This window comes from Narcine bancroftii, chromosome 5 (assembly GCF_036971445.1).
Source record: "Narcine bancroftii isolate sNarBan1 chromosome 5, sNarBan1.hap1, whole genome shotgun sequence".
Taxonomy (NCBI): domain Eukaryota; kingdom Metazoa; phylum Chordata; class Chondrichthyes; order Torpediniformes; family Narcinidae; genus Narcine; species Narcine bancroftii.
The window spans coordinates 12,548,388-12,573,815 of record NC_091473.1 but is presented as its reverse complement, the minus strand read 5'-3'; the positions used below and the strand labels follow the sequence as shown (position 1 = coordinate 12,573,815).

Here is a 25,428-nt window from a genome sequence, read left to right as displayed (position 1 = left end):
TTTAGGAATCACAATTACAAAGAATTATAAAAACACATTGAAAGAGAATTTCTGGGTATTATTTGATAAGATTAAACTATCATCAGGGTTTTTTTAGACTGCAGGCATGTAACAGCACAATCAAGGAATTTTGCCACTACACAGGCTGTCTAAAAAAGAATGTGCAGGAATTTTGAGTCAATTCCTGCACCGCGATTGATCCTGCAGAACCACTACAATTTTTTGGAGGAAGCCTGCAGTGTAAATCGTACTGGAAACATTTGTAAATATTTTCAGTAATTTTCCCAACATTGCAGTCTAAAAAATATTATTGTCGGGTTGGTCACCTTTATCCATTACATTGATGGGACATATTAATTCGATTAAATTAAAATTTTACCAATTTTCATTCCTAAAACCTTTTTCAGCTCGCTGGATTAAGCTATTTCTTTATGGCGAAGAAACTATGTATAAGTAAAACACATCTTCAAAATACCACATTAAATGGAGGATTTTAGTTTATACTATTGGGCGATTAACATATGCAATTTACCTTTATTATTACATTTGAATAAGCCAGTGAATAGCCCCTCTTGGGTAGAAATGGAAATTCAGTTCTCCAAAAACAAAAAAATTTCTATGTTGGAAATTTTTGGAGTTTTTTTAACCATCTTCCTTTCCCAAATTAACACATAATCCATTATTGAAAAATAGTTTGTGAGAATTTGGGCCCAATTTAGGAAATTCTTCAGAATTAATAGTTTTTCACTGGCTAGTCCAATTATAGACAACCATCTTTTTCAACCGTCTTTGTTGGATGCAAGTTTTAAGAAATGGCGTAGGTATTCAAAGTTTTAATTATCTTTTTATTCGAGATAATTTTGTTTCTCAAACAATTATCAGCTAAATTTAATCGTTCCAATATACATTTTTTTTTAGCTATTTACAAATTAGACATTTTGTTCAGTCCATGATTTCTGACTTTCTGCAAATTTCCAATAGTAATATTCTTGATCTGTTTTTTAAATTTACGGTTTTATTTTCATGGTGGATTAACATCATGTATTTATAATAATTTATTGGATTTAAATTCAGCTCCCATGGCAGGGATTAAGAGCGATTGGGAACAAGATTTGAATTTAACATTCTCAGATGAAGATTGGTATTCTACTCTTAGCTTGAATAATGATTCTTCATTTTGTTCAAGACATTGCTTATTACAATTTTTGAAGCTTTCTTGATTCATATGTTTTGGGAGTGCCCAAATTTATAGAGATTCTGGAAAGATATTTTCAAAACTTTATCACCGATTCTTAAGATTAATTTGGAACCTTGCCTATTAATGCTTTGTTTGTTTTTTCTCGTGATTCAGATAAACTTATATCGGCGTCTCAGGAAAAAGTTCTAGCTTTTACCATGTTGATAGCCAAACGAGCAATTTTATTGAAATGGAAAGACGACTCATCCTCTTCTCATACACAGTGGTTATATGATGTAATGTCCTATTTAAATTTAGAGAAAATTAGATATAATATTAAAGATAGAATCTTAAATTTATGAAATTGTGGGGCCCACTCCTAGAATTTTTTTTATAATTGGAAGAAATTATAATTATTCTAAGTCCCAGTGGTTCTTTGCCTGTTCACTGGGGGTCACCAGTGGTTCCACATTATTGATCTCTCTTATTAATTTAAAAGATAACCTTGATGAGAGACCAAGAGTACTCATGGCAATTTGTCAACCTAGTTAGGTTCCTGCAGATGCGCCATAAGGGCTGATTTCAAACGCCTGTGGAAACTTTCTACTACTCCATTGGATTGAGTGGTACGCAGTTGTGTGATGCAACTTGGTTTCAAGCAGAGTGGCCATTGCTGACCACAGGCTTGAAGTGAATTGGGCACCTCTGTCAGACATGATGTGTGCTGGCAGACTGATACGTGCTATCCAGGCAGAAATGAGGGCCCTGGTTCAAGCATCGGTAGTCATGTCTGCCAGTGGAACTGCCTCTGGCCACTGTGCGGCCCGATCCACTATAGTGAGAAGAAAATGGGAACCACATAACACCGGCAGAGGGTCTACAATGTCCACATGTACGTGGTCAAACCTCTGATTCGTTGGCTCAAAAGATTGTAGTGGGGCTTTCATGTGTTGCTGGACTTTGGATGTCTGGCAACAAGTGCATGTCTTCACCCAATTGCTATCCTGTTTTCGAAGGCCATGCCACACAAATCTGTTGTTCTAATCAATAAATTTACCAACACGTGTACCCCATCAAATACCTTCAGCACACCGGAACGATTGGGCAAGGATGACATGTGTCAGCTCCCTCTGGACTACCAGAATTTCTTCCAGCTGCAGGTTCGAGTCTCCTGTTCCGTGACGTGGAATTTCTTGGTCTGCCTGTTGCGCTTTCATGAGCGCAACATAGTCCACCCCTTGGGCTAAGGCCTGCATGGACTGAATGGCCAGATGAGACAGCGCATCTGCCACTGCGTTGGCTTTTCCGGAGATGTGTTCGATAGCTGTCGTGAACTCAGAAATATATGATCAATGTCTCCGTTGACGAGCTGACCATGGATCTGATATCTTAGTGAAGCCATATATAAGTGGCTTGTGCTCCATGAAAACCGTGAAATGTCTGCCTTCGAGAAAGTACCTGAAATGTCTGATAGCTAGGTACAGTGCCAACAATTCTTGATCAAAAGCACTGTACTTGAGTTCTGGTGGTCTTAGGTGTTTGCTAAAGAAAGCCAATGGTTTCCAATGCCCATTAATGTATTGTTCAAGCACCCCTCCTACTGCCGTACTGGACGCGTCCACTGTTCAGGTCTATCAAGACATCCATTCTTGGGTGGACCAGCAATGCAGCATTAGCTTCCCTGGTGTTCTCAAATGCTGATGTCACTTCATCCCAAGTGACATCCTTTGCCTTACCTGACACCAGGGCAAAGAGGGGGCACATGATGCAAGCTGCTGATGGGAGAAACTGGTGATAAAAGTTCACCATTCCAATAAACTCCTGGAGGCCTTTAACTGTGCTGGGCTTAGCGAATGCCTGGATCGCCTCGACCTTTGCTGGTAGTGGTCTTGCTCCATGGGCCAGAAAGTCAATGATTACTAACTTGAATTGACACTTGGTTGAGTTGATAGTCAGCCCAAACTCATTCAAACGAGTGAAAAGCTTGCGCAGGTGGGACCGATGTTCCTGCGGCTAGCAATAAATATGTCATCTAGATACATGAAGGTAAAGTCGAGATCATGTCCCACTCCGTCCATTAAACATTGGAAAGTCTGCGTGACATTCTTGAGCCCAAAAGGCATCCTTCTGAATTCAAAAAGACCAAAAGGTGTAATAGCCATTTTTGGAATGTCATCCGGGTGGTATCTGATGATACCCTCGGACCAGGTCCAGGTCCAGGTCCAGCTTGGAAAAGATGCGGGGTCCCTGCAGGTTGGATGCAAGGTCCTGTAAATGCAGATCTGGTGAGGTAACCATGTTCAACCTGCAGTAATCACCACAGGGCCTCCATCTGCCTGTGGCCTTGGGTACCATGCGGAGTGGGGAGGCCCAGGAGCTATTGGACCGTTGTACAATACCCATATCGTCCATCCTTTCAAACTCTTCTTTGGCTAAACAAAAGTTTATCTGGAAGGAGCCTGCGAGCTTGGGCATACAGCAGTGGGACTTTGGTTGGTATATGGTGTTGTACCCCATGTTTCGGCATCACCAAGGTGAATTGTGGCATAATTGTGCCAACAACCTGGTAATTCATTCTCCAAGAGTAACGAAATCTAAATGCGGGGTGAAGGACTAGAAAGTGTTGGTATAAATGAGCCTTCGTCCTTCTAGATCAACCAGCAGGCCACATGCTCTAAGAAAGTCAGCTCCCAGTAGTAGTTGTGCGACCACGGCCAATGTGAATGTCCACATGAACTTAGTATTGCCAAATTGAAGAGGGATCCTACGCGTGCCATATGTTTGGATAGTACTGGAGCTTTAAGCTTTCAGTGATGGCCCAGGTTTTCTGTTACATGTGTTACACCACAAAGGGGGAAGCATGCTGATCTCAGCCCCTGTATCCACCAAGAAACGCCGGCCGGAATATCTATCTCAGACATACAAAAGGCTGCCTTGATGGCAAGCCGCCGCAGCCATTAACAACAGCTAGCCTCAGCATTTCCCTGAAACACGCAGAGAGGTCAGCAATTCTTTGCCCCATCATTGATGGTAGAAACACCAATGGGTGCTATCTTTGTCCTGTTGTCTCCTGGCCGACTGGCAGTCTGACAAAGGATTTGATTGACCCTGCTGCTGGACTAATGTTGGAGTTGTATGGTCCTGCTGCTGCGTGCTGGTGACCTGTCCTACTGATGTCATGCTTTCTTGCTTAGCCCACCATAGAGTGTCAGCACAGGCTACAATTCTCTGTGGGTCACTGAAATCCTCATTGGCTAGCAGCATGTGGATATCTTCTGGCAACTGGTCCAAGAAAGCCTACACGAATATGAGGCAGGGCCTATGCTCTTCCACTTGTGCCAGTATTTCATTCATAAACATGGAAGGAGTTCTGTCTCTCAGCCATCCAAGTGAAGTAAATGGGCCGCTTGCTCACGTCATGAGAGGTTAAAGGTGTGTATGAGCAGACTCTTGAGCACCATATACTAGCCCTCCTCCAGAGGCAGCTGCAGAAAATCAGAAACTTGCCATGCTGTCTCTGGATCCAGGGCACTTCCAATAGTAAGTAATACCATGTGGAATCAGATGTTATCTGCCTCAACTGGAATTGGGCTTCTGCTTGGTCAAACCATACATGTAGTTGTGAAGTCCAAAACATTGGCTATTTCAGAGCCATGGCATACATCAAAGAAAAATTTTCTATGTTGGGGTCACCAGTGTAGTGAAGTATTCTATACTAAACTACTAGACATTGGTGTACTCACTGTGAAGTATAGTGCAAGACTGTCACCTCCAGGCTTAAATGTTGGCCTTATATACATCACTTCTTCTGTCATAATGACAGGAAGTAACATTATCAGTGATGTCATCAGCCCAGATAAAAACCTGTATTGGATGCAGGTCAATTTCTCGCATTTTCCATAGCACGTCTGCCATTTTGGGAGCCAGTTCGCTTGCTGGTAAATGGGTCGCCACATGTGCATTTACTTGCATACAAATTAATTATTATGTGTCAATTTTATATTTATGTTATGTTTAAAAGAAGAAAAATATTAAATTAGTCATCGTGTTTGACAAGGTCAATAAAAATGATGTACAAAAGCAATTCATGTCATCACCTTAAACTTCACCTCCCACTTATGAGCAAAGTCTGAACTCCAATGACATTACCTACCTTGGATGGTTCCAAGTGTGTAATGGCGGAATTGTGACAAGCATATGTGGCTTCTTCCTGGCCGCTGAACAGATTATAGAGTTTGAGTTCTCCAGTACAAGTCCCCAGCATCAGGAAGCGCTCTCGGGCAGAAAAAGCACAGCACGTAAAACCACTCCCTTCCTCATCAGACTCTCTGAACACAGAAATGGGTCGAAACCTACAGCGAGAAAATGAGTGACGTGTGGGACTCAAGTTCTTTCTTGTTAAGTATTTGCAGTATTTGGGGTACGCAGCGTCAAACTTATTCACAGATCAAGAGTAACGATGGGATACAGTAGCACCTGTCATATTTCTACCTGCTATGTGTTTGAATAACATTTGCTACAGTTCAGTGAAATGGATGATATTAATTTAAAAAAACAATGCTATCATATTTTGGTTGATGCATGTCAAAGACAGCATCCCGAAAATAACTATAGAAGTATTGCTATACTTTTATTGTCCCAAACATGAGTTCACCATCAGTTACAGTCTATTAATCAGCACACTGAACATTATGAAAATAATCTCTCCATCAGTAATAACAATAATCATAATTGTAAGGTAGATGCAGTATCCATGACATAGCAAGTGAAAAAGCCCCAATCATTCCCACATCAGAAGCAAAAAAATCTGCTGGAGGAATTAAGCAGGGGAAAAGGAATTGGTGACAGGTTGAAATTCTTCTTCTAATCCTAACATGGACAATTTCCCCACGCCCCCCACCCCCTCCCTCTCCCAAGAGATACCGCTCAATTCACCGAGTTCCTCTGGCAGATTGTTCCAGATACCAGAATCTGTAGCCTCTCGCTTCTCCATTCCCTGATCAGGTTCAGCATATTGACATACTGATCTCAAAGACACGGTCCGAAGAATTACAACCCTATCCATAAATGCTATTTTTGCTTTCAATACCAGCCATAATGCAATCCCCAAGTGAGACTGTTCAAATAAAGGTTCAAATAATATGCCACAACACTAATGAAACTGGGCACAGAGGGAACGCTGTTCACACTGCTATTAACACCAGTCGATGGAGAAACATCAGAATGGAGGCAAACCCAAATCCCCCAGGTGAGCAGAAAGCCAAATAAAGGGAATACATGGCAAAGTTTTTAACATTATGTGGTTAGGGATTGATTTCATCAATGCTTCTCTACTTGTTTAAATAATTAACATTAATGAGGTGCAAGTGCTGCTCAGGATCACAGTGTCCAAGATGGTTTTGAGTAGAGATGCCTTTGAGTTGAGGAAAGGCCAAGAGAGGATGGGACTTAAGGAATCTGACACATGATCTCAAAGTTTTACAAAATCATGAGCATAGATAAAGTGGACAGTCACAGTGTTTTTCCCAGAGTAGGATCTAAAACTAGAAGGCATGTTTAAGATGAGAAGGAAAACATTTAAAGGGGACCTGAGGGGCATGTTTTTCCACACAAGGTGGTGGGCATATTGATACGCTCTATCAAGTTGTAGAGTGAGGAACGATAGGCTTTATTATACTTTACACTTGTAGTTGGCCCCATTCCAAGCTCGACTGAGGACAGGGAAAGGGAGGTCGCCCTTTATTCCATGGTCACAAGGGGAGGAGTTACTAGGGAGCAAGTCACCAGTGGGGGACAGTTACATATTCGTATCATCAGTTATAGAACAAGCTCCCAAAGAAAATGGTAGAGACAGGTAAAATTACAGCACTGAAAGGAGATTCAGACAAGTTCAACGATAGGAAAGGTTTTCAGCGATATGGACCACATGGGACGAGCTCAGTTAAGCACTTTGTTTGGCATAGACAAGTTGGATGGCAGGACCTGTTTCCTTGCTGTATAACTCTGTGGTTCTGATGATGGGCAAGGAGTTTGAACACAATGCTTACTTGCAAATGTCTCTTCTTCGGCTTGGCTTCGCGGACGAAGATTTATGGAGGGGTAATGTCCACGTCAGCTGCAGGCTCGTTTGTGGCTGACAAGTCCGATGCGGGACAGGCAGACACGGTTGCAGCGGTTGCAAGGGAAAGTTGGTTTGTTGGGGTTGGGTGTTGGGTTTTTCCTCCTTTGCCTTTTGACAGTGAGGTGGGCTCTGCGGTCTTCTTCAAAGGTGGTTGCTGCCCGCCGAACTGTGAAGCGCCAAGATGCACGGTTTGAGGCGATATCAGCCCACTGGCGATGATCAATGTACCACCAACTTTATTGCACTGAGGGGAAATTGATTATAATGGTGTTCATGATGCCATTGGCCTTCCAGGTGACAGAGGAGGTTGAGCAATGTTGTGAAAGAACCTTTAATTGCTGCCATGCACCTTGTAGATGTTATAGATTGTAGTTATAGTATGCAAACTTCAGAAGGAATGAAACAAATTCAAATTATACAGTCCTTGACCTCTTATGGAACACATTTATCATAGATAGCCACTCACATGTGACAAGCACAGTTGGCACAGTGGTTACCGTAACACCTTAACAGTGTCAGCAATCAGGACCGGGGTTCAAATCTCGTGCTGTCCGTAAGGAGTTGGTACATTATCCTCAAGTCTGCATGAGTTTTCACCGGGGGCTCAAGTTCCCTCTCACCTTTTGAAACGTACCAGGGGTGTAGGTTAATTGGGTGGCACCGACTCATAAGTTGAAATGGCCTGTAACCATGCTGTATGCCTAAATTTAAAATTTAATTTAAATAATTCTAATGACATCAGCATAATACTGTGGTTTAAGTTACAAAGATGTTCTGAACTGCATCAAGGATGTTGGTTATTTAGTGCTAATCAATACATGTGAAATCCTCAATGAAATCTAGAATCGACTGATCAAAGGATAGCACTTAGTTAAGTTATTACATTGCTGTTAATTAATATTTTATCATTTACTCTATACACTTGCCATCATGATCTCACATTCTATAAATCATGGGAACTGCAAGTTAGTGTTGAATGAAGAAATGTTCCACTATTATTCAAGAAGGTACAGAAACCAAGTGGTTACCTGCTGAAGATAAGATGTCGGTCAAAGCAACCCCCATCGACTCCTCCATACTTTGGAAAGGCAGCTCTATGTGTGACACGGGAAGTGAAGTTCAATGGTGCCTGCCTTCTCTGTTTTGGCTCTGGGCACTGGTGAGGGGTAAAGAGGGAAAAGGGTGGACAGGTGACGACAGGATTCTTACAGCGAGCATGTTGCTCGCGCAGGTATTCTGTAATGATGCTGTCCAAGGATGGCGGGGATGGTAAGTGACGGTCCAGCTGTTTTTTGATGGCTGGTGTCTGGTTGTAAGCCCCATAGTCTGACTTCTGACGAATCAGTCTCTGCTTCTTCAGGTTGGCATTGTTGCAGGGAGATGGCTTCTCCTTGCAGAAGCTTATCTTGCCAATTATCAGCGAGCCATTGGGGCAAGAGAGCCCGGGTGTGGAAGGGGTACCTTGAGAAACTGCCGCCTTTGATTGGCAGGGCGTCACAAATGTATTCAGGTTGATGGCTCGAGAACCAATGCCATTGGCCAGCCTTGGGGTCCGGGGTAAGGAGACTGGGGAGCTTCCAGAGGCGATGGGCACAAAGGTTGAAGAATGAGGCGGGGCGGCCTGGATGGCCGGTGTCCTCGGAAGATCAGCCTCCTTGGTGAGCACCGAGGCAGTGTTATGTAGGCCATGGGACACCAAATGGTTACGGATGAGTAGCAGCAGCTCCTTCTCAGAGAAGGTGATCCGCGTCTGTGCCACGACATCTGCCTTCTGGAGTCGGGCCAACGAGACATCAGAGCCAATGGACAGCGGCTTCCCCGAGATGCGCTCGATCAACTCGGAGGCATATTTGCAGAACTTGACATGCTCGTGCCGCTTGTCCTGAAGCACAGGCTCCCTCATCAGCTGCTGGATTTGGCCACTGCTGAATAGGGGCAGCTTGCTAATTATCTGCCTTACGGAGCTACTGCGCGACAAACCCACCAAAGCCTTGCAGGCCAAACTGCGGATCTGGTCTGCATCTGTGATGGGCGTCTTCACAGTCAGCAGGGACAGTAACACCTTGATGCCGTTGTTGGCCTGCACCATGTTCCACATCTTGGTCAACACGCTCTCTGAGCTTTTGGGGTTCTGCAGGCTCTTGCGTCGAGGGGTCCCTGAGTTAAACTTGCCAATGCTGGAGATGCGCTTATCAGGCCCGCAGACGCAGTTGATGATGACTTGAAGCGCAGACTTTTGCGTCTCAGCGTCATTTGAAAAGATGTCCCCCTCAGCAACACCCAGGATAATGCTCATCCCTGCAAAAGAAAGGAAAGTTCTTGAATGAATATCACAGACTTGGAACTCAAAGGATTGCAATGTAGCAAATGAAAACTCAAAACTAGTTGGGAGTAAATGTTTATATTCGTCAACATGTTATATATATATTTTATATATATATATTATATATATATATATAATATATTATATATATATATATAGACATTCACATAAAAATTACAGCCCTGTGGATGTGTAAGGAGTCCACACCCATTAATGTTCTTTATAAAATTGTCAAAAGTGGCTCAAGTATTGATGATGCTTACACTTTCATCACCCAAGACCTCTTCTTCAATGCTCTCAAATACACTGCAGCAGGACTTAGGTGGCTACAAACACAACCAGTTGATGTTTGGGTAAAGGAAGCATGAAGTGATGGGGTCGGAATGCAGAACTAGGTCAAGACTGATAGTGCAGAGCAAAGTACAGATATAAGAACAATATTTCAAGGGATTTAATTTTTTTCAAGAACTTTGTATTTGTAAAATGCTATTAAGAAAATGCAAGAAAGCTACCACAAACATGGTGCAGTAGGGACAAGATGTGGATAGGTTTGGCTGAGCTGAAATTTAAGAACATTTGCTCCTGGTGAGACATGATACTCCCAGTGAAAGTCCTTTGTGTCAGCTGTATGAGGAATTAAATGTTTAAAAACTCAATGTTTGACCTTGTAGAGAGAGAATTCATCTCCAAGATCTCGTAAACAGCAGACTGGACAAAGATCAAAGCAATTTCTACACTGTCCCATTAAACACTTCAAGGGTACCTACAGTTGAAAGTTTCCACCTCTCTGATCCAAATAACAGTTTTTCCAGATTTATTGCCGAAGTACATATATGACATCACATACTACACCAAGATTCTTTTTCCTGCAGGCAAGGCAGAATTACCACTTATTGGCAATGCAAAAATAACTGACCCAATGTACACATGTAAACAAACCGACTGCATTATCGAGAAAAAAGAAAAAAAAATCCAAAATAGTGAAAAAGTAAGAGTCCTTAAATAAGTCAATGAATGAGTTTGTGGTTGAGGAGTTTGATGGCGGACAGGTAACAGCTGTTCCTGAACCTAGTGGGTCGAGTCTTGTGGCACTTATACCTCTTTCCTGATGACAGGAGCAAGAACAGAGTGTGTGCTGGGTGATGTGAATCCTTGATGATTGCTGTGTTCTCTGTAGATTTTCTCATTAGTAGGGAGGGTTTTACCTGTGATGTCCTGTGCTGTGTCTGCTATCTTTTCATGAGTTTATGCTCAGGGGCATTGGTGTTCCAATACCAGACCATGATACAACCGATCAGCATACTTTCCACCACACATCTGTAGAAACTTGCCAAAACTTTGCAAACTCCTGAGGAAGTAGAGATACTGATGTACTTCCTTCACAATGCCATTTGGGTCAGATCCAGGAAAGATCCTCAGAGATAGTAACTCCCAAGAATTTAAATTTGCTCACTCTCTCCCCTTCTGATCCCCCAATGATAACTGGATCGTACACATCTGGTTTTCCCTTCTTGAAGTCAACAATCAGCTCTTTAGTTTTTGTGACATTGAATGTGAGGTTGTTGTTAGTGCACCATCCAGCCAAGTTTTCAACTCCCTCCTGTATGCTGACTCATCACCCTGTGACAGATTATGTTATATTTTATACCTATAAGGACTTCACAAGTAGGTGTTAATTGGACATGCTGTGGAGTAATGGATTATTGTTTTGGAAAGCAACAGATGAACGAACTGGGAAGATTAGGTCCGGAGACGCAGTCTGAATGCAGTTGGCTGTTCTAAGAGGGTCATGTGGTTTTCTCTGAGTGAGAGAGAGAGAGAGAGAGAGAGAGAGAGAGAGAGAGAGAGAGAGAGAGAGAGAGAGAGAGAGAGAGAGAGAGAGAGAATTCAGTTCTACAGTTCAGCAGCAGCAGCTGGGACTGGAACAGGACAAGCTAGCAAGCTTGTGGAAAAACCCCATTTTGTGAGTTCTTAGTTCAGCCTGGTCAAAGCCCTGTATCCATACAAGAGGAGATGGCTGGCTGTATAATGTTTCACCTGAAATAAGTGAAACAGAAAAGGAAATCTGTGGTGACCTGAAAGAAAGCGGTTATCTGGAAAACCCTGATGGGGCAAGTTTCTTCAGCAAGACACTGAAGTGGCTGATCGAAAGGGATCAGTTGTGGGTGTCCAATGAGCAACAAATCTCTCTATGAAAACCAACAAGAACCTTTCTGAGCCATAAACCATTTACCTTTCAAGCACCAAAGCCTGGTGAAATTCATAAATGTTAAATTCTGTGCACAGTACAAAAATTGCCTGATATCAATGAACTTGGAGGAGTGAGAAGTGAGTTTGGACAGTGAATCAAAGAACTTTTCTGAACTTACATACATATGCGCTTAGAATTAGAAGGGGGTTAAGTTAGGTTAGTTAATAGTAATAAGTTAAAGTTTGATCTGTTTTCATGTTTAAAAATAATTGAAAGCAACTTTTGTTTAAGCAATCATTTGTCTTAGTGAATTTCTATTACTGCTGGGTTTTTGGATCCTCTGGGCTCATAATTGCCCCCTCTTTATACCACCCACCACTGTGATATCATCAACAAATTTGTAGATGGTGTTGTTGTACCAAACCACAGTCATAGGTGTATAGCGGGTAGAGCAGGGTCACCTCAACGCAATGTAAAACGCTCCTTTGTTGGCCATTAGGGACTAAACTGCAGCATTATTTTCAAAAATGGCTCCAATAAATGTAACCTCTTATCACATTTGGGTTCAAATTGAATTCAGATTCAGTTAACATCAATCTCTTATACTCCACCCATCCCGCAGAAAAATTCTCACTCATACTTGTTAATCTTTGGAACAAAAAAAGTGTTTTAAAAAAGCCACTCACCAACAGCAGTTACAGGTGTAGACCCTTCATCCATCACACCTACAGGTTCTGCTAACAGAAGCTGAGTTTTGGAAACCACAGTGAGGACAGCCAATACATCTAGAGCAGAACGAACAGTGTCACTCCTGAAGGAAGGAGAGCATGCAGAATTAGGATATTACAAACAGGCACAAATTTAATAGACATCCTCTGCAACATACACACCCCAGTAGAGGATAATTATGGGACAAACAACTATACTGCTTGAACAATTTTATGATCTCAGGCACATCAAGGGAATAAGAGTCAACAAAAAAAAATCATCCACAGACTTTAAGGACGAGAGATTAAAAGGCTGTTTAGTGCACAAATAATATATACACTTCAGAAGGACATTTGCAGCTCACAAGCTTTCTTTACATGCATCACCCAAAAGTACATCATTCTCACCACTTATTTTTTAAGCTTCTCCAAATCCATTCATGTTATTTGTTTCAAATACACAAGATAATGAGTTCCATGTCCTTGTCGTAATGAATTGTTTTTAAAGTTCAAAGTTCACATTTATTGTCACAGTACATACATGATTCTTTTTTCTGCAGGCCACACAGAATTTCTATTTATTGGTAGTGCAAAAAAACTATGCAAGCTAGATTGACAAAAGAGAGAAATGCAACCAAAGGCATGTAAACAAATTGACTGTGCAATATGGAAAATAAATATTCAGTAATAAATTATGTGCAAAGTAAGTCTGATGGTGGAGGGGTAGCAACTGCTTCTAAACTTGGTGGTATGAATCTTGTGGCATCTAGACCTTTTTGCTGATGTGGATCTTTGCTGATGTGGATCCTTGATGATTGCTGCTTCTCAGAGGGGAGCGTTCCCTGTATATTCTTGATGGTGGGGAGAGTTTTAGCTGTGAAGTACTGGACTATGTCCACCACCTTTTGCAGGCTGTTTGCTCAGAGGTATTGGTGCCCTCATACCAGGCCATGATGTAGCCGGTCAGCACACTTCCAACTACACTTCTGTAAAAGTTTGCCAAGGTTCTGGAAGTCATACCAAACCTTCGCAAACTCCTGAGAAACTAGAGGCGATGATGTGCTTTACCTATGAACACAGCAAATGTTTGTTTTTCCAAACAGAAAATAGAAGACCATAAACTTGTCCACTAATCCTCCTTGACCTGCTAAATGTAAAAGGAGGGTTGTGATTGCTAGTTTTTTCAGCTTTCCAGCAATTGTGGAACTTTACTGCATACTGAGGAGGACTACCCACAAGAGGAAATCTCTTCTCCAGTTCTACCCTGTCAACCTATAAGGTTTGAAAATGTTGAATGGACAGTACTCAGTCTCTACTATTTTCCAGAGAGGAGAAGCAGCCATCTCTCCCATTTACGTGATTCTGGTCAAGGAAAAAACTTGAACTAGGAAAACACCTGATCTTTGAATAGTGCCAGAACATTTATGCACATCAGAGGGGAAAAATTCAGCTTGGTTAGAAACTGAAAAATAATGGGGCGGTGCAGGCAGGGTGGAGGGAGGAGGAGGCCCCCTGGCTGATGGGGCAGGTAGAGGGGTCGGTCCCCTCGCCCGACTGCTGTGTTCAATTTTATGCTCAAGGCTTGAGTGTTATTTTGAACCCGAAACCTGTATTTATAGAGGGAAGGGTGTTACCAAGAGGCAGCTTGAAGTAACCTGTTTGAAGCCTGTGGTGATCCTTCAATCACCAAAGCAAACATACAAAATTATACAATAGCTTGCTGCTTTCCAATTTGTTTTTTTCTGAATTCCAAGTCCACAGCCTCAAATTTAAACACAAATTCGCTTCTATTTTAGTCACATTGTCTTTCATTTCAATCTAAGCAACAAAGACTTGCTTAGAGGTTGCTACAATTCTCTTCTGGAACATTTGCTTACAGCAACCTTCCCAACTTTTCTCCCACTTCTCAAACAGGATTACTCTGCCTTGGATGTTTTGACTGGATAGATGTGAAATCTTTAATAAAATGTCCTCTAGAAGCAGAATTGCTTGGTTAGTCTGATCATAACAGTTCAGTTTCATTTTTTCCAGTCAGTTATACACACACACACACATACACAAAGTCAGATGCTTATTGCATCTTCAAGAGTTTGAAAAAAGTTAACACGTGGATAACAGTATAAATAAATACAGTAAAACCCCTGGTATCTGGAATTCAAGCAATCGGCAGCCTCAAGCAACTGGCAAAAAAAATAGAGGAAAATAAATTTTAAAAATTAAAATAAATCAGAATCAAATAATAGGTTTAAAAAAAACTTTAGTTTAAAATTGTAGAAGTAAACAATCTCTGATTTAACACAAAAATTTGATGACAATGGGACCAAATATTCAGTCAGCAAAATGCCTTGGTCATGCTTTGCTCGTAGCAGCAGTTTGAATATGGTTGTTTGAAATAGCAATGGTGTCGCCCATTGATGAAGAGCTGGTTGATGCCGCTCGCCATTGGGGTGACTTTCTTAAAGTGTCTCCTTATCCCTGCTTAGTAAGAGTTGCCTCAATCAGAGGCATTTTGTGTAAACTCAGAGTGGGCGTGGTGGGGGGTAATGCTTTATTATGTTTTTGTTCATCTTTCGGGCGGTTCTGTGGTGGGGGTGGAACCTGCAGATGCAGTGACGGTTAAATGTTTTCAAAGAATGCTTTAAGGTTTATATATTTATGCAAGTGAAGTACAGTATATTATTTTTGTATTTTAAATTGTTTTTTCTCAATGCAGGTATATTAAACATTGTAAGAGTAAGTCTCAATCAACTGGAAAATACACTTATCTGGCAATCTACCAATCCCCATAGGTGCCGGATACCAGGAGTTTTACTGTACTTCATATTGGGAACATTCTTTACTTTTCCCCTTGGGACACCAATGTTTACCATGTATTTGCAGTGTCCTTTGGTTATATTGTTAGAGAAAGATCAGATATGCTAGCACTACGAAACAAGAAGCACAATGCAGAACATTAATCCTCCAATGTTATTGTTTGTATCACTGATAAACACAGGAAGCTTCTGTCAGCAAAATCCTTATGGTTTTTAAAGGATAAAGTCACTTGGTGAAAGGCCACCAGCCAATTTAGTTACAAAAACAGCTGTCCTGGCAAGATCACAAATCTCACAAATATTTACACTTCAAAAATAACTGCTAAACTCTTGGATTTCTATCAAAGATTTATCATATTCTTCCCAAATCATAATTAATTCAACATTTACACAATGACACGCTTAAACTAGTCAATAAATAGGAGCAGGAGCAAAGTCGAATTTTCTCTTAGCTCATCTAGTGTACCAAAGGGGGCCTCTAGCTCAATCACAAACTGCCATTGCTAAATACTTGAACCTCTGCCCGTGACACCTGTTAGTTTCTATATCAGCTGTATCTGAAAAGGCATGAAATGATAATGCTCTCACAGAATCAGAATGGCTATTGTTGTGTTACCATGGCTGCACTGATTGTCCAAATACCTCTGTATATTCCTGTAGCATATCTACTCAAGTTGGTCAGAAGTAATTCAGAACATCTCAAACTTCAGGAGCACTAGTTGTCTCACTTTCTGGTGGAAAGAAGGAGAGGCTTTGACAAGGCACTTCCAATCGTTCTCCTTTTAACAACTCAAGGGCAGTCAACCCTCCCCCATAAATTTATGCATAATGATCTAATTGGATATTAGACCCATCTAGCTGGCCACATTTAAGCTCCACATCCATCTTCAGCAGACTGCTTCAGCAGTTCCCTCAATCCCTTTCACTGACAGAAACACAGTCAATGTTTACTGGACCTTTACTCTGTTCGAGTGACCTGCCCCCATAGTTCGATTCACAACACTCATCTTTTCGTTTCAGGTTTTATTGTAGTAGTGTTACTGATCATCATATCAAGCAAATGATTCTGGGTCAATTCTGTCCATTCTCTTCCTCTGATCTTTTCAAAATAAATGAACATCTTTATAATTTACCTTTCCAAGTGTCTCATTTAGTTCTCCTGAAATGTCCTCAACCTGAAACAACATTTTTCTCCACCAACCTGCTCCTGTGACACCTACTGAGCAATTCCAGTGTTTTTTTAAATCCTATTCTTGAACCAGGCACCCTTTTACAATTCCTCTAAAATGCACGACATGTTTTCTAAATACACTTTTCATTAAGGACACTTTGTATAAAGTTCATCTTTGTAAAGTGGGCATACTGTAAGAAGAAGCTAATCATTTATTCAAAACTGTGGAAATGCTTTCCCCCTGCAATTTACAAGCTTTTAACACCCAAGTGATCAGGTTACCAACAATTTATCATTCTCTCGCTGAGAGCTTAATCTTGCACCATGGCTTTCAGGTTGTTTATTACATAATGCAATTAATATCAGAAGACTGAAGCTTCAAAGCCAACCTCAGTTGCTAGATCTATGGCGCTAAACATTACGGTGGATCCAGAGTGGTTACATTTCAGATATGTGTTTTTAACTCTAATTTGGATGATGGTATTTTTCACAATAACTGAGAAAAAAGGCAACTTTAGACAATAAATAGCACTCACACAAGCTACAAAGAATCCTTATGGTACAATTCAGATAGTATGTTTTTAAAGATCATGAACACAGGTTTGAGGAAGACCAAAAGGGATACAGATGATTGAAGCAGCCAAGCTAGTTCAACACAGAGATTTGAATAAACTTATTTAGATCCACTGGATCCAAGGTGATGGAAAAAAATTAGTGGCCAGGATAGAAAACTTTTTTTTTTTTTTAATTTTTTTAAAAAAAGTCCATATTTTGGAGCAATCTTTTGATAGGCTATGGACCAAAGCCTACCTGCCATAATAAGTCCTCCACTCACAAGCAATAGATATGAGCTGCAACAGAAGCTGTACACAGGAGAGTTTATGAAAGACCTCAGCTGGCTCCCAGAAAAGTCTTGCTGGACCATATTCAATCAGAAACTCCATCATCTCCATGACCTGACTATGGGTGTAGGAACAGGCCTAGAAATAACAATAAAAAACAAACATTAGTTCCACCATCAGCCACTTCCACCTTCATGGACCCAATTCACTGGTAGCTTCAACCCAACTATCACAACTGAAGTCTGGAAATGATCAACATCAGGCCAAGGAAGAGAGGTTCTCTTGCAATAAAAAGGCATCAATCTTTGGTTTCTACAGCTTTGGGGGGGAAAATAACATCCAAAATCCTGGTTCATTGTCATTAACTCTGGAACTGATGCAGGGATGCTGAAACATAGCCAGCTTACTACCTAAAAAAGGATAAAGTTACAAGGAATCCATGAGTGACGTCACAAAAACCTCTGTGAATCAAAACTTCTGAATCTAACAGGTGATCCCTCCATCCTGGTAAATTAATATACATCTAAGAAAGAAACAAAGGTTTAAGCTTCCTCCCATGCTGCAGATATTGTGCAGCTCACGTTCAGCAGCAGGAGAGCTTGTTCGAAGAGAGCCTCCATCCATCCATACCCTTTGAACAAAAGTATGCATCAGATATGGTAAGCATTTGTGACAAAAATTCCATACCTGATTTCTGGATACAGGACACATTAACTGTTCCCAGCATGCCCACTTTCGAAAGGAACCCAGTGTCTGATGAAAGAGAAGTCACTTATAAAGGCTGATTTAAAATCTGAATCCATTGTCAAGTTACAGGTCCTGCTTGAGTGCATACTGACATCTGAAACCCAAACATGCATAGTTGCCACCTCAAAAGAGATGCAATAAATACATTTAGACAGTGTTAAAAAGAGCACAGCTTGTACAGCTCCCAGCGTTTTAGTTATTCATGAAAAGGAACCCAGCACCTGATGGAAGGTGACAACTAGAGGATTAGGTCAAAATCTCAGAAAGTAGAAAGTTTGATTTGTTTACGGAGTAGACAAAACCATGTCATAAAGCGCCCAAATTCTAGAGAAGAAAGCATTCAGGGGAAAGTGAAGAACTTCAAATGATGTTGCAAGATGAACAACAGCATTAGTTTACCAACAGTGAACACTTCAACTGATTTCATTATATATTTATTATTTCAAATCTTGTGCCAATTTCGAGGCTCCAGCATCTACTGCTCCATGTCCAACGCATGAGAGGATAAAGAATGCAATTTTTGACAACGCATGAACAGTGAAATTTTAATTTTCAAAAGTGCCTCATCTGTTTTCTTCTTAACTATAATAATTTATGCAATCTGAAGCTGTGAGAAAGATGTTGAACAGTTTTCTAGCAGAATACACACAGAACATTTTAATTGAAAGCAAGCTTTTTTTATTTTGATCAACTCAGAAATGCTCTATGCAGCTTTCTGCTTATCTGCAGCTTCAGACACCATGACTGGGAACATTTTTCAAACTATCTTACTAATTCCTGAGGTGTTTTACCTGGGCTTTGAAGGTGAAGCTTAGTTGAAGGCTCACAAGGAACATTGATTTTCCATGATTTTGCATTTCTGCAAAGCAGAATCCTCTGCATCGAGGTTGACTTTATATGGGCTGCGTTGGCCTTGGGAATAAGCAACAGCAGCAGTTTGTGAGGCAGCTGGACTAATCTGTTATTCTCTGGTAAGGAGCTTTAAATATTTTATTGCAATGGACTTTTAACCAAGAATGATGGCACTCCCCTCAAAAAAAAGGTTTGCATTTCTAATCAAACTTCAAAGCAATCATTGATTTTAAATACAAATGATTTTTTAAGAATATGGTACAAATCAAAACTTTCATTGCACCAGGCCAAAACCAACAAACATTCTGCTGCAGGTTTTATTCTGGTGCCAATCCTTCCACCTGCATTGAAAAGATAAATGGGGATTCATACAGATTTCTCTGCACACACCTTACATGGTGGGTGAGGGTGAACAATAGCACCTCCTTCTGTCCGCTGCAAGGATCTTTTCACATGCTCCAGCTTAATTCCCAAATGTGACTCGAAGTACCGCCGTAGAGCCATACACGTATGCTTAGCCGTCTGACGACTGGCAAAGATCTCGTCATCACTCAGCAGAGCACCTTGATCTTCCAGGTTTAAGATTTCAAGAGTGCTGATCTATAGGAATTAAACAAAATTAAATGCTAGCTATACAACAATCTAAACATAATCAATTTAAGGATTTATGAGCATTCATAAAACAGGGCAGTGGGAGGAGTTTATTCAATAAGATCATTTTAATTTGTAATTCAGCCACTTGCATTTAATTTCCCTTAACAGATTCATGTACCAAGAAAATAAAAGACTGTTTTTGGTTTTGAATGTCCCAAACAAAGTTTTGGAATATATTTCAAGATAGGGTATTTAATGTTTTTTGGAAATAGTTCCTGATTTTGCTCCTTCATGTTTTATTAACTTATCTCATTCAAGATTCTCCCACTAGAAAGGGAATTTGGATCTATCAATCTTCTTACTGACTTGGGAGACCTATGAATCAGGATTCTCTCCTTCCTTACTAACTTACTCTAGATGTAATCAGAGAGAGAAGTTTATTGCAGTGGTTTGCTTGCTTGTCCTGCTTATGTGCAACTTTCCTCAGTTTATTTTTTTTCTCTCTCTTCTGCAGGAAAAATCAAGAGGATTTATACACTTCTGTACCAGAAACTCATCACAAATAACCTTCAGCAACCATACCAAATTAACCACCCTCCGAAGACCATCCTGCTTGTCAAAAAGTTCCAGGATTGAGCGGAAAGCAAACGAGATGGAGAAGAACATCGTGGCATGGCAGCGACCCGACTCATGGGAGCACTCTAGCAGCCATAGGGTGTAACTGACAACGTCAGACAAGACAGAGTGCGGGAGCAAGCACACCTACAAAGAAAAGTACAAGGTTTCATAATGCTGAGTAGCACTGTCTCAGAAAAGAAACAAAACTGCAAATTTTATGATCAGATGTATTCTAAATAGCTTTACAATTACCACTGTAACACAAGGAAAAAACAGGAGCTACAAATATTGTTATGGAGTCCAGAGGACCCCCAAAACCAGCAGCAATAGATATGCACCACAACACAGGGTTACTTCAACAAAAGTTGTTTTTAATTGAACAAGAAAACAGAATTAAACTTCAACTTAACCGACCTAACTACTTAATCCCCCCTCTAATACTAGGTATGTGTAATGTATATTTAAGATCAGAAAAGTTCTTTGGATCACAATCCAATCTCACTGGTTGCAGGCAGTTCTTGTAGTGTGCACAGAAGTTAGCATTAACAGGCAAATGGTTACCACTCAGGAAAGTTCTTGCTGGTTTTCAGGGAGAAATTCCTTTTCCAGGAGATCCACAACTGATTACTTCTCAATCAGTCTTGCTGACAAAAGTTGCCCCCTTCAGGGTTATCCAGATGATCCTCTTTCTTTCAGGTCACCTTTCACATCGCCAATCTCCTCCTTTAACCAGGAAGCCTTCCAAAGATTGGAACTGATTTCTGTCTCTCTCCTCTCTGTTTCACACCCTCCCTCTCTGAGAGAAAACTGTTCTCCTCAGCCTGCAAAGATCACATGCAAGCAAGCTGCTGTCCATACATTGTTGCCTCCTGCAAAAACCATTCTGCAAAAGTCCTGCAAATATTCTGTGTTTTAAAATGTGTGTGTGCAAGCTGCTCTAACAATTTCTCCCAAACCACCTCTAAATACTCTGTCACAATATGACCACACACACACACACACACACACACACACACACACACACACACACACACACACACACACACACACACACACACACACACACACACGGCATCCGAGGGTTTCTTTGTGGCTCAATTGCATTTATCAAGCTGCGACAGACTCCAAAAGAAAAAAGATAAATACTTCCTTTCAAATTCCCATCTTCCTACAAGATGGACCTAAACAATTCAGACCCCTTCTCAGTAATTTTATTTTTATTTTTTATTTTTCACACTATGAACCATACTAACCAAAATACACACAAACATTTCCCTCTTGAATATACACAGTGTCATTTTCTCCCCTTTCCCTCCCTCCCTTTCCTCCCTCTTTCACCCCCCCCTCCACACCCATTCAAAGTTCAACCTATATGATACATTAAACCCATTAAACAATGTCATCACACATTGAAAATATACAAGAAATTTGTGTCTTCTACTTTTACATACTGGGTCAGTTCATTTCGTCTTCTCCTTCTGTCATTTTAGGTGGTAGAGGTCCATGGTAGGACTTCTCCGTTGTGTTCCATGTACGGTTCCCAAATTTGTTCGAATACTGTGATGTTATTTCTTAAATTATATGTTATTTTTTCCAATGGAGTACATTTATTCATTTCTATGTACCATTGCTGTATTCTCAGGCTATCTTCTAATTTCCATGTTGACATAATACATTTTTTTGCTACAGCTAAGGCTATCATAATAAATCTTTTTTGTGCTCCATCCAAATGGAGTCCAAGTTCTTTACTTATATCACTTAGAAGAAAGATCTCTGGATTTTTTGGTATGTTGCTTTTTTTGATTTTATTTAATACCTGGTTTAGATCTTCCCAAAACTTTTCCACTTTCTCACATGCTCAAATTGCATGTACTGTTATTCCTGTTTCCTTCTTACAACGAAAATATCTGTCTGATACTGTTGGGTCCCATTTATTTAACTTTTGGGGCGTGGCCCCCTTCTCAGTATTGATAAGACTTACCCGTTCCATTGCATCCTGGTTGTAAGCCAAATAGTATAAACACAGGGAAACACCAGTGGCAGCCATGGAGGGCCTGGGGATTTCCAGCAACTTTTGAACTCCTTCATGAGCAACAAATTCTGCAGCAAACTTCTTGTGTAACAACAAAGAGGCCAGATACTGAGGAGGAGGAAAGGCAGATGTCAAACAAGCAGATTCAAAGCAGAAGGGTCAATGGGCATCTTACCGTGCAAGCAGATGGCAGATTGATAGAAGCCCTCCGTGAAGCCCAAGTTACAAACACTAAAAAAGATCAGTACTCACTGCTTCCTAGTTTGGACCATGTTATAACATTTGCTCAAAACAATCAGTAACAACTTGGCACCAGATTCTTTCTTTTCCCCAAACTCCTTTCCTCTTCTCACCAACGTATTTTCTCTGATGAAACCAAGGGTTCATACCACCATATGGTATCTCATTAAGGTAGTCACACAATACTAAGTGAATACCAAACAACAAAGGAAGGGGTGGGTGAGGCGCAAAACAGTGAAGCCCAGTCTCACAGTTCTCCACACATCCACTTTCCTTCACAGATCACATGAAACCATTTCATGTGGAAGAACCAGGTTTAATTTCCTCCTTTCAATTTTAGTTCTGGAACACAGTACCCATTTGTGTTTGGATAAACCAGCATGTGACAGGGTTCACTTTGATTAGCAGATAATGCAACATGTCAATGAATAGATCAAGAACTGGCCAATGAGGCAATCATCAAGCTGGTCACAATGACCTATTCTTGAGTACTTGGGTTCATAGGGTCAAAGGAGATTGTTCAAACAATATGGATTACACCAGAACACAGAGGAAAGACTGGGCATTCTGCTCTTACTTTTAAACAAAAAGGGAATACTCTAAAAATGAGATGAAAAAGTTCTCTGTGATGATGAAAAAGTCTGAATGGGCAGACATAAAAATACATAGGAGATTAAATCCAAGCACAAATATAAACAAGGGGCATATCCAAGGGGCACATTCAAAATAAACTTGATTATGGAACTCGCTAAATCAGGTGGTAGAATAGAACAGATACTTATTTGGGTAAACCATATAAACACAAGGTAAGCTAGAAAACAAGACAGAAAAAAACATTTTGGAGTAACAGTGAAAAGAGTTTTTGGTGAAGCAAATAACCAGAAATTAATGGCCCACTTGTATGCAATTCATTATCTGGGTAATCATGTGCAATCCTAGATGAAGAGAATTGGCAGGCTATTTAACCTTGGGGGCATTTTATGAACCTAATTCTGTTTCAACAGATACGGCTGGGCAGGCATTGAGCAATGAAACTCCAAGAGGTTCACCCCTACTTATTCAGACTGGTTAGTTTTCATAATTGATCTCATGGGATGGAGTGAGATTAACCTTAACTAGTACCATTACCAGGACAAGGTCAGACACAAATGAATGGATGGCCTTTCATACCTTAAGTGCTTCAAAGGTGAGTTGAACATCATTAGTTTGCTTCAGGTCAATGTAGTACATGAGAAGCTCTCGAGCACCAAGCTGCATAAACACAGCCAACAACTGAAAAAGGGGGAAATCAAAAAACACTTAGTTACTGTCAGCTTATAACAATTAAAGAATGGATCTAGATTTCATTCAAGTCCCTGAATAATTCAAGTATAACTGCCACAAATTCTGGAAGCTTTCAACCAACAAATAAAAGAGGCCAACTCAAGATCCCTATAAAGCTTTTGCCTCCATTACTGGATTAAGGAGAGGAACCATGATGTGCCAGTGACATCTACCATCAGAACTATAGCACTGTATCTTTGTACTGTGAAAATAAAGAAATATCACAACTAAGTTAATTTGACACTCGTGCATTAATATTGGAATCAATGGAGATACAAGTCACTACAGATGCTGGAACAAAAAAAAACTCCTGGTGGAATTCAACAGTGCATGTGGAGAATGGAGGAAATGCGTATGTAAATATGTCACCCTCAACCACCTGGCTCCAGCAACAATGGTCGAGGTGGAGATGGGAGGGAAGCCACATTTCCACACATCTGTCCTGGACCTTCTCCACTGCCTTAGTGAAGTCACATAAAAACCAGAATAACACCTAATCTTCCACGGGTAGCCTAGAACCCAGGTATGAAAAATGAATTTTCCAACTTCAGGTAAACCACAACCTCCAACTCTATCCCCTCCCCCCTCCCAAAGCCTCCACCAAGTTCCTTTCGCACTTTCACTAGTTCACAGAGTCTCTTTGTTCACCTTTTTCATCTCCCCCACCCCCATTTCTTGAACTCACCACCCTCTCCCACATGGATGGCTCCATCTGTCCATCATACCATCCTCATCTGGTTCCACTCATCATCTGCCAATCTGTCTCACCTCTCCCTCTATGTATTTTGTCATAAAATACTGAGTGCTGTGAGAAGGTTTCTTCTGTGAACAGGCGAACAGGTTATCTCCAACATTCACAAAACCGTGGAAAGAGCACAATTAACAGAATATCAGATTACAATGAGAAGATCATTAGCACCAAGATAGGGCAGCCTGAGAGCACTGTAATGAGGTTCATCCATAAGCCTGACAGCTACAGGAAAGAAACTACCTTTAAGCCTGCTGGTGCTTTCATACTCTTTCTCTCTGATGGGCGAGGGAAAAGGAAAGTGTGTCCAGATGGTGATGGGCCCTTCAGTATGTTGGCTGCCTTTCCTTGGCAGCAGGAGATGTAGATGGAGTCCATGTGTTGTTCTACCTGGTGAGTTCTTCCAGCAGTTTGGTTTTCTCTCTTGTCCAAAAATGCTTAACTTAGACCTAGCATCTAAGCAACCCTGGACATAATTGGCATATGAGAAGGCCCAGGAATGGGAATCTAGCTTTTTGATTAATTGTTCTACTTGAAATCCAATGGATCAGCTGCTGAACATACAAATCTTTTCTAAGTCTCATCTTTCTCAGACACAAATTAGGAAAAGAATGAGTTACTCACATTAAAGACTATCTGCAGTGTCCCATATGGATCAATGCTGAAACTGCTTTGGGTGTAACAAATTTATTTTGAAATGGTTTATAAATTTTATGTCTAAGATTACTACATAGGTGCATGTGGTACAGATGCCAAGCATTACCACAGGATTAGACCGTGCTGGGTCCTTTTAACCTGGATCTGAAAAAAGTCACTGAATTCGCAAGGCTCCCTGACCATAAACTAAGCTTAATTTACAATGATTACATTTAGTTGCTTGAAAACAATGGTTGTCAAAAAAGGTTGAGAACCTCTGCTCTAGACCCCAT

The 25,428-nt window shown here is 40.8% G+C and overlaps 1 protein-coding gene across 6 annotated transcripts in view; it reads right to left on the bottom strand.

Annotated features, from left to right (window-relative positions):
* The window catches only part of LOC138763133 (DDB1- and CUL4-associated factor 1-like), a 144,634-nt gene that overhangs the window by 43,398 nt on the left and 75,808 nt on the right, over positions 1-25,428 (bottom strand). For 5 of the 6 annotated variants that reach the window (XM_069936798.1, XM_069936795.1, XM_069936797.1 and 2 more), the window contains 9 exons: positions 23,599-23,700; positions 22,138-22,296; positions 20,121-20,300; positions 19,335-19,544; positions 18,033-18,098; positions 17,314-17,483; positions 12,499-12,623; positions 8,327-9,596; positions 5,331-5,529 (listed from right to left, as the gene is read on the bottom strand). In XM_069936798.1, the coding sequence (XP_069792899.1) occupies positions 5,331-5,529; positions 8,327-9,596; positions 12,499-12,623; positions 17,314-17,483; positions 18,033-18,098; positions 19,335-19,544; positions 20,121-20,300; positions 22,138-22,296; positions 23,599-23,700 (2,481 nt within the window). The remainder of the gene's footprint in view (positions 1-5,330; positions 5,530-8,326; positions 9,597-12,498; positions 12,624-17,313; positions 17,484-18,032; positions 18,099-19,334; positions 19,545-20,120; positions 20,301-22,137; positions 22,297-23,598; positions 23,701-25,428) is intronic. The other variant, XM_069936799.1, reaches the window with a different exon arrangement.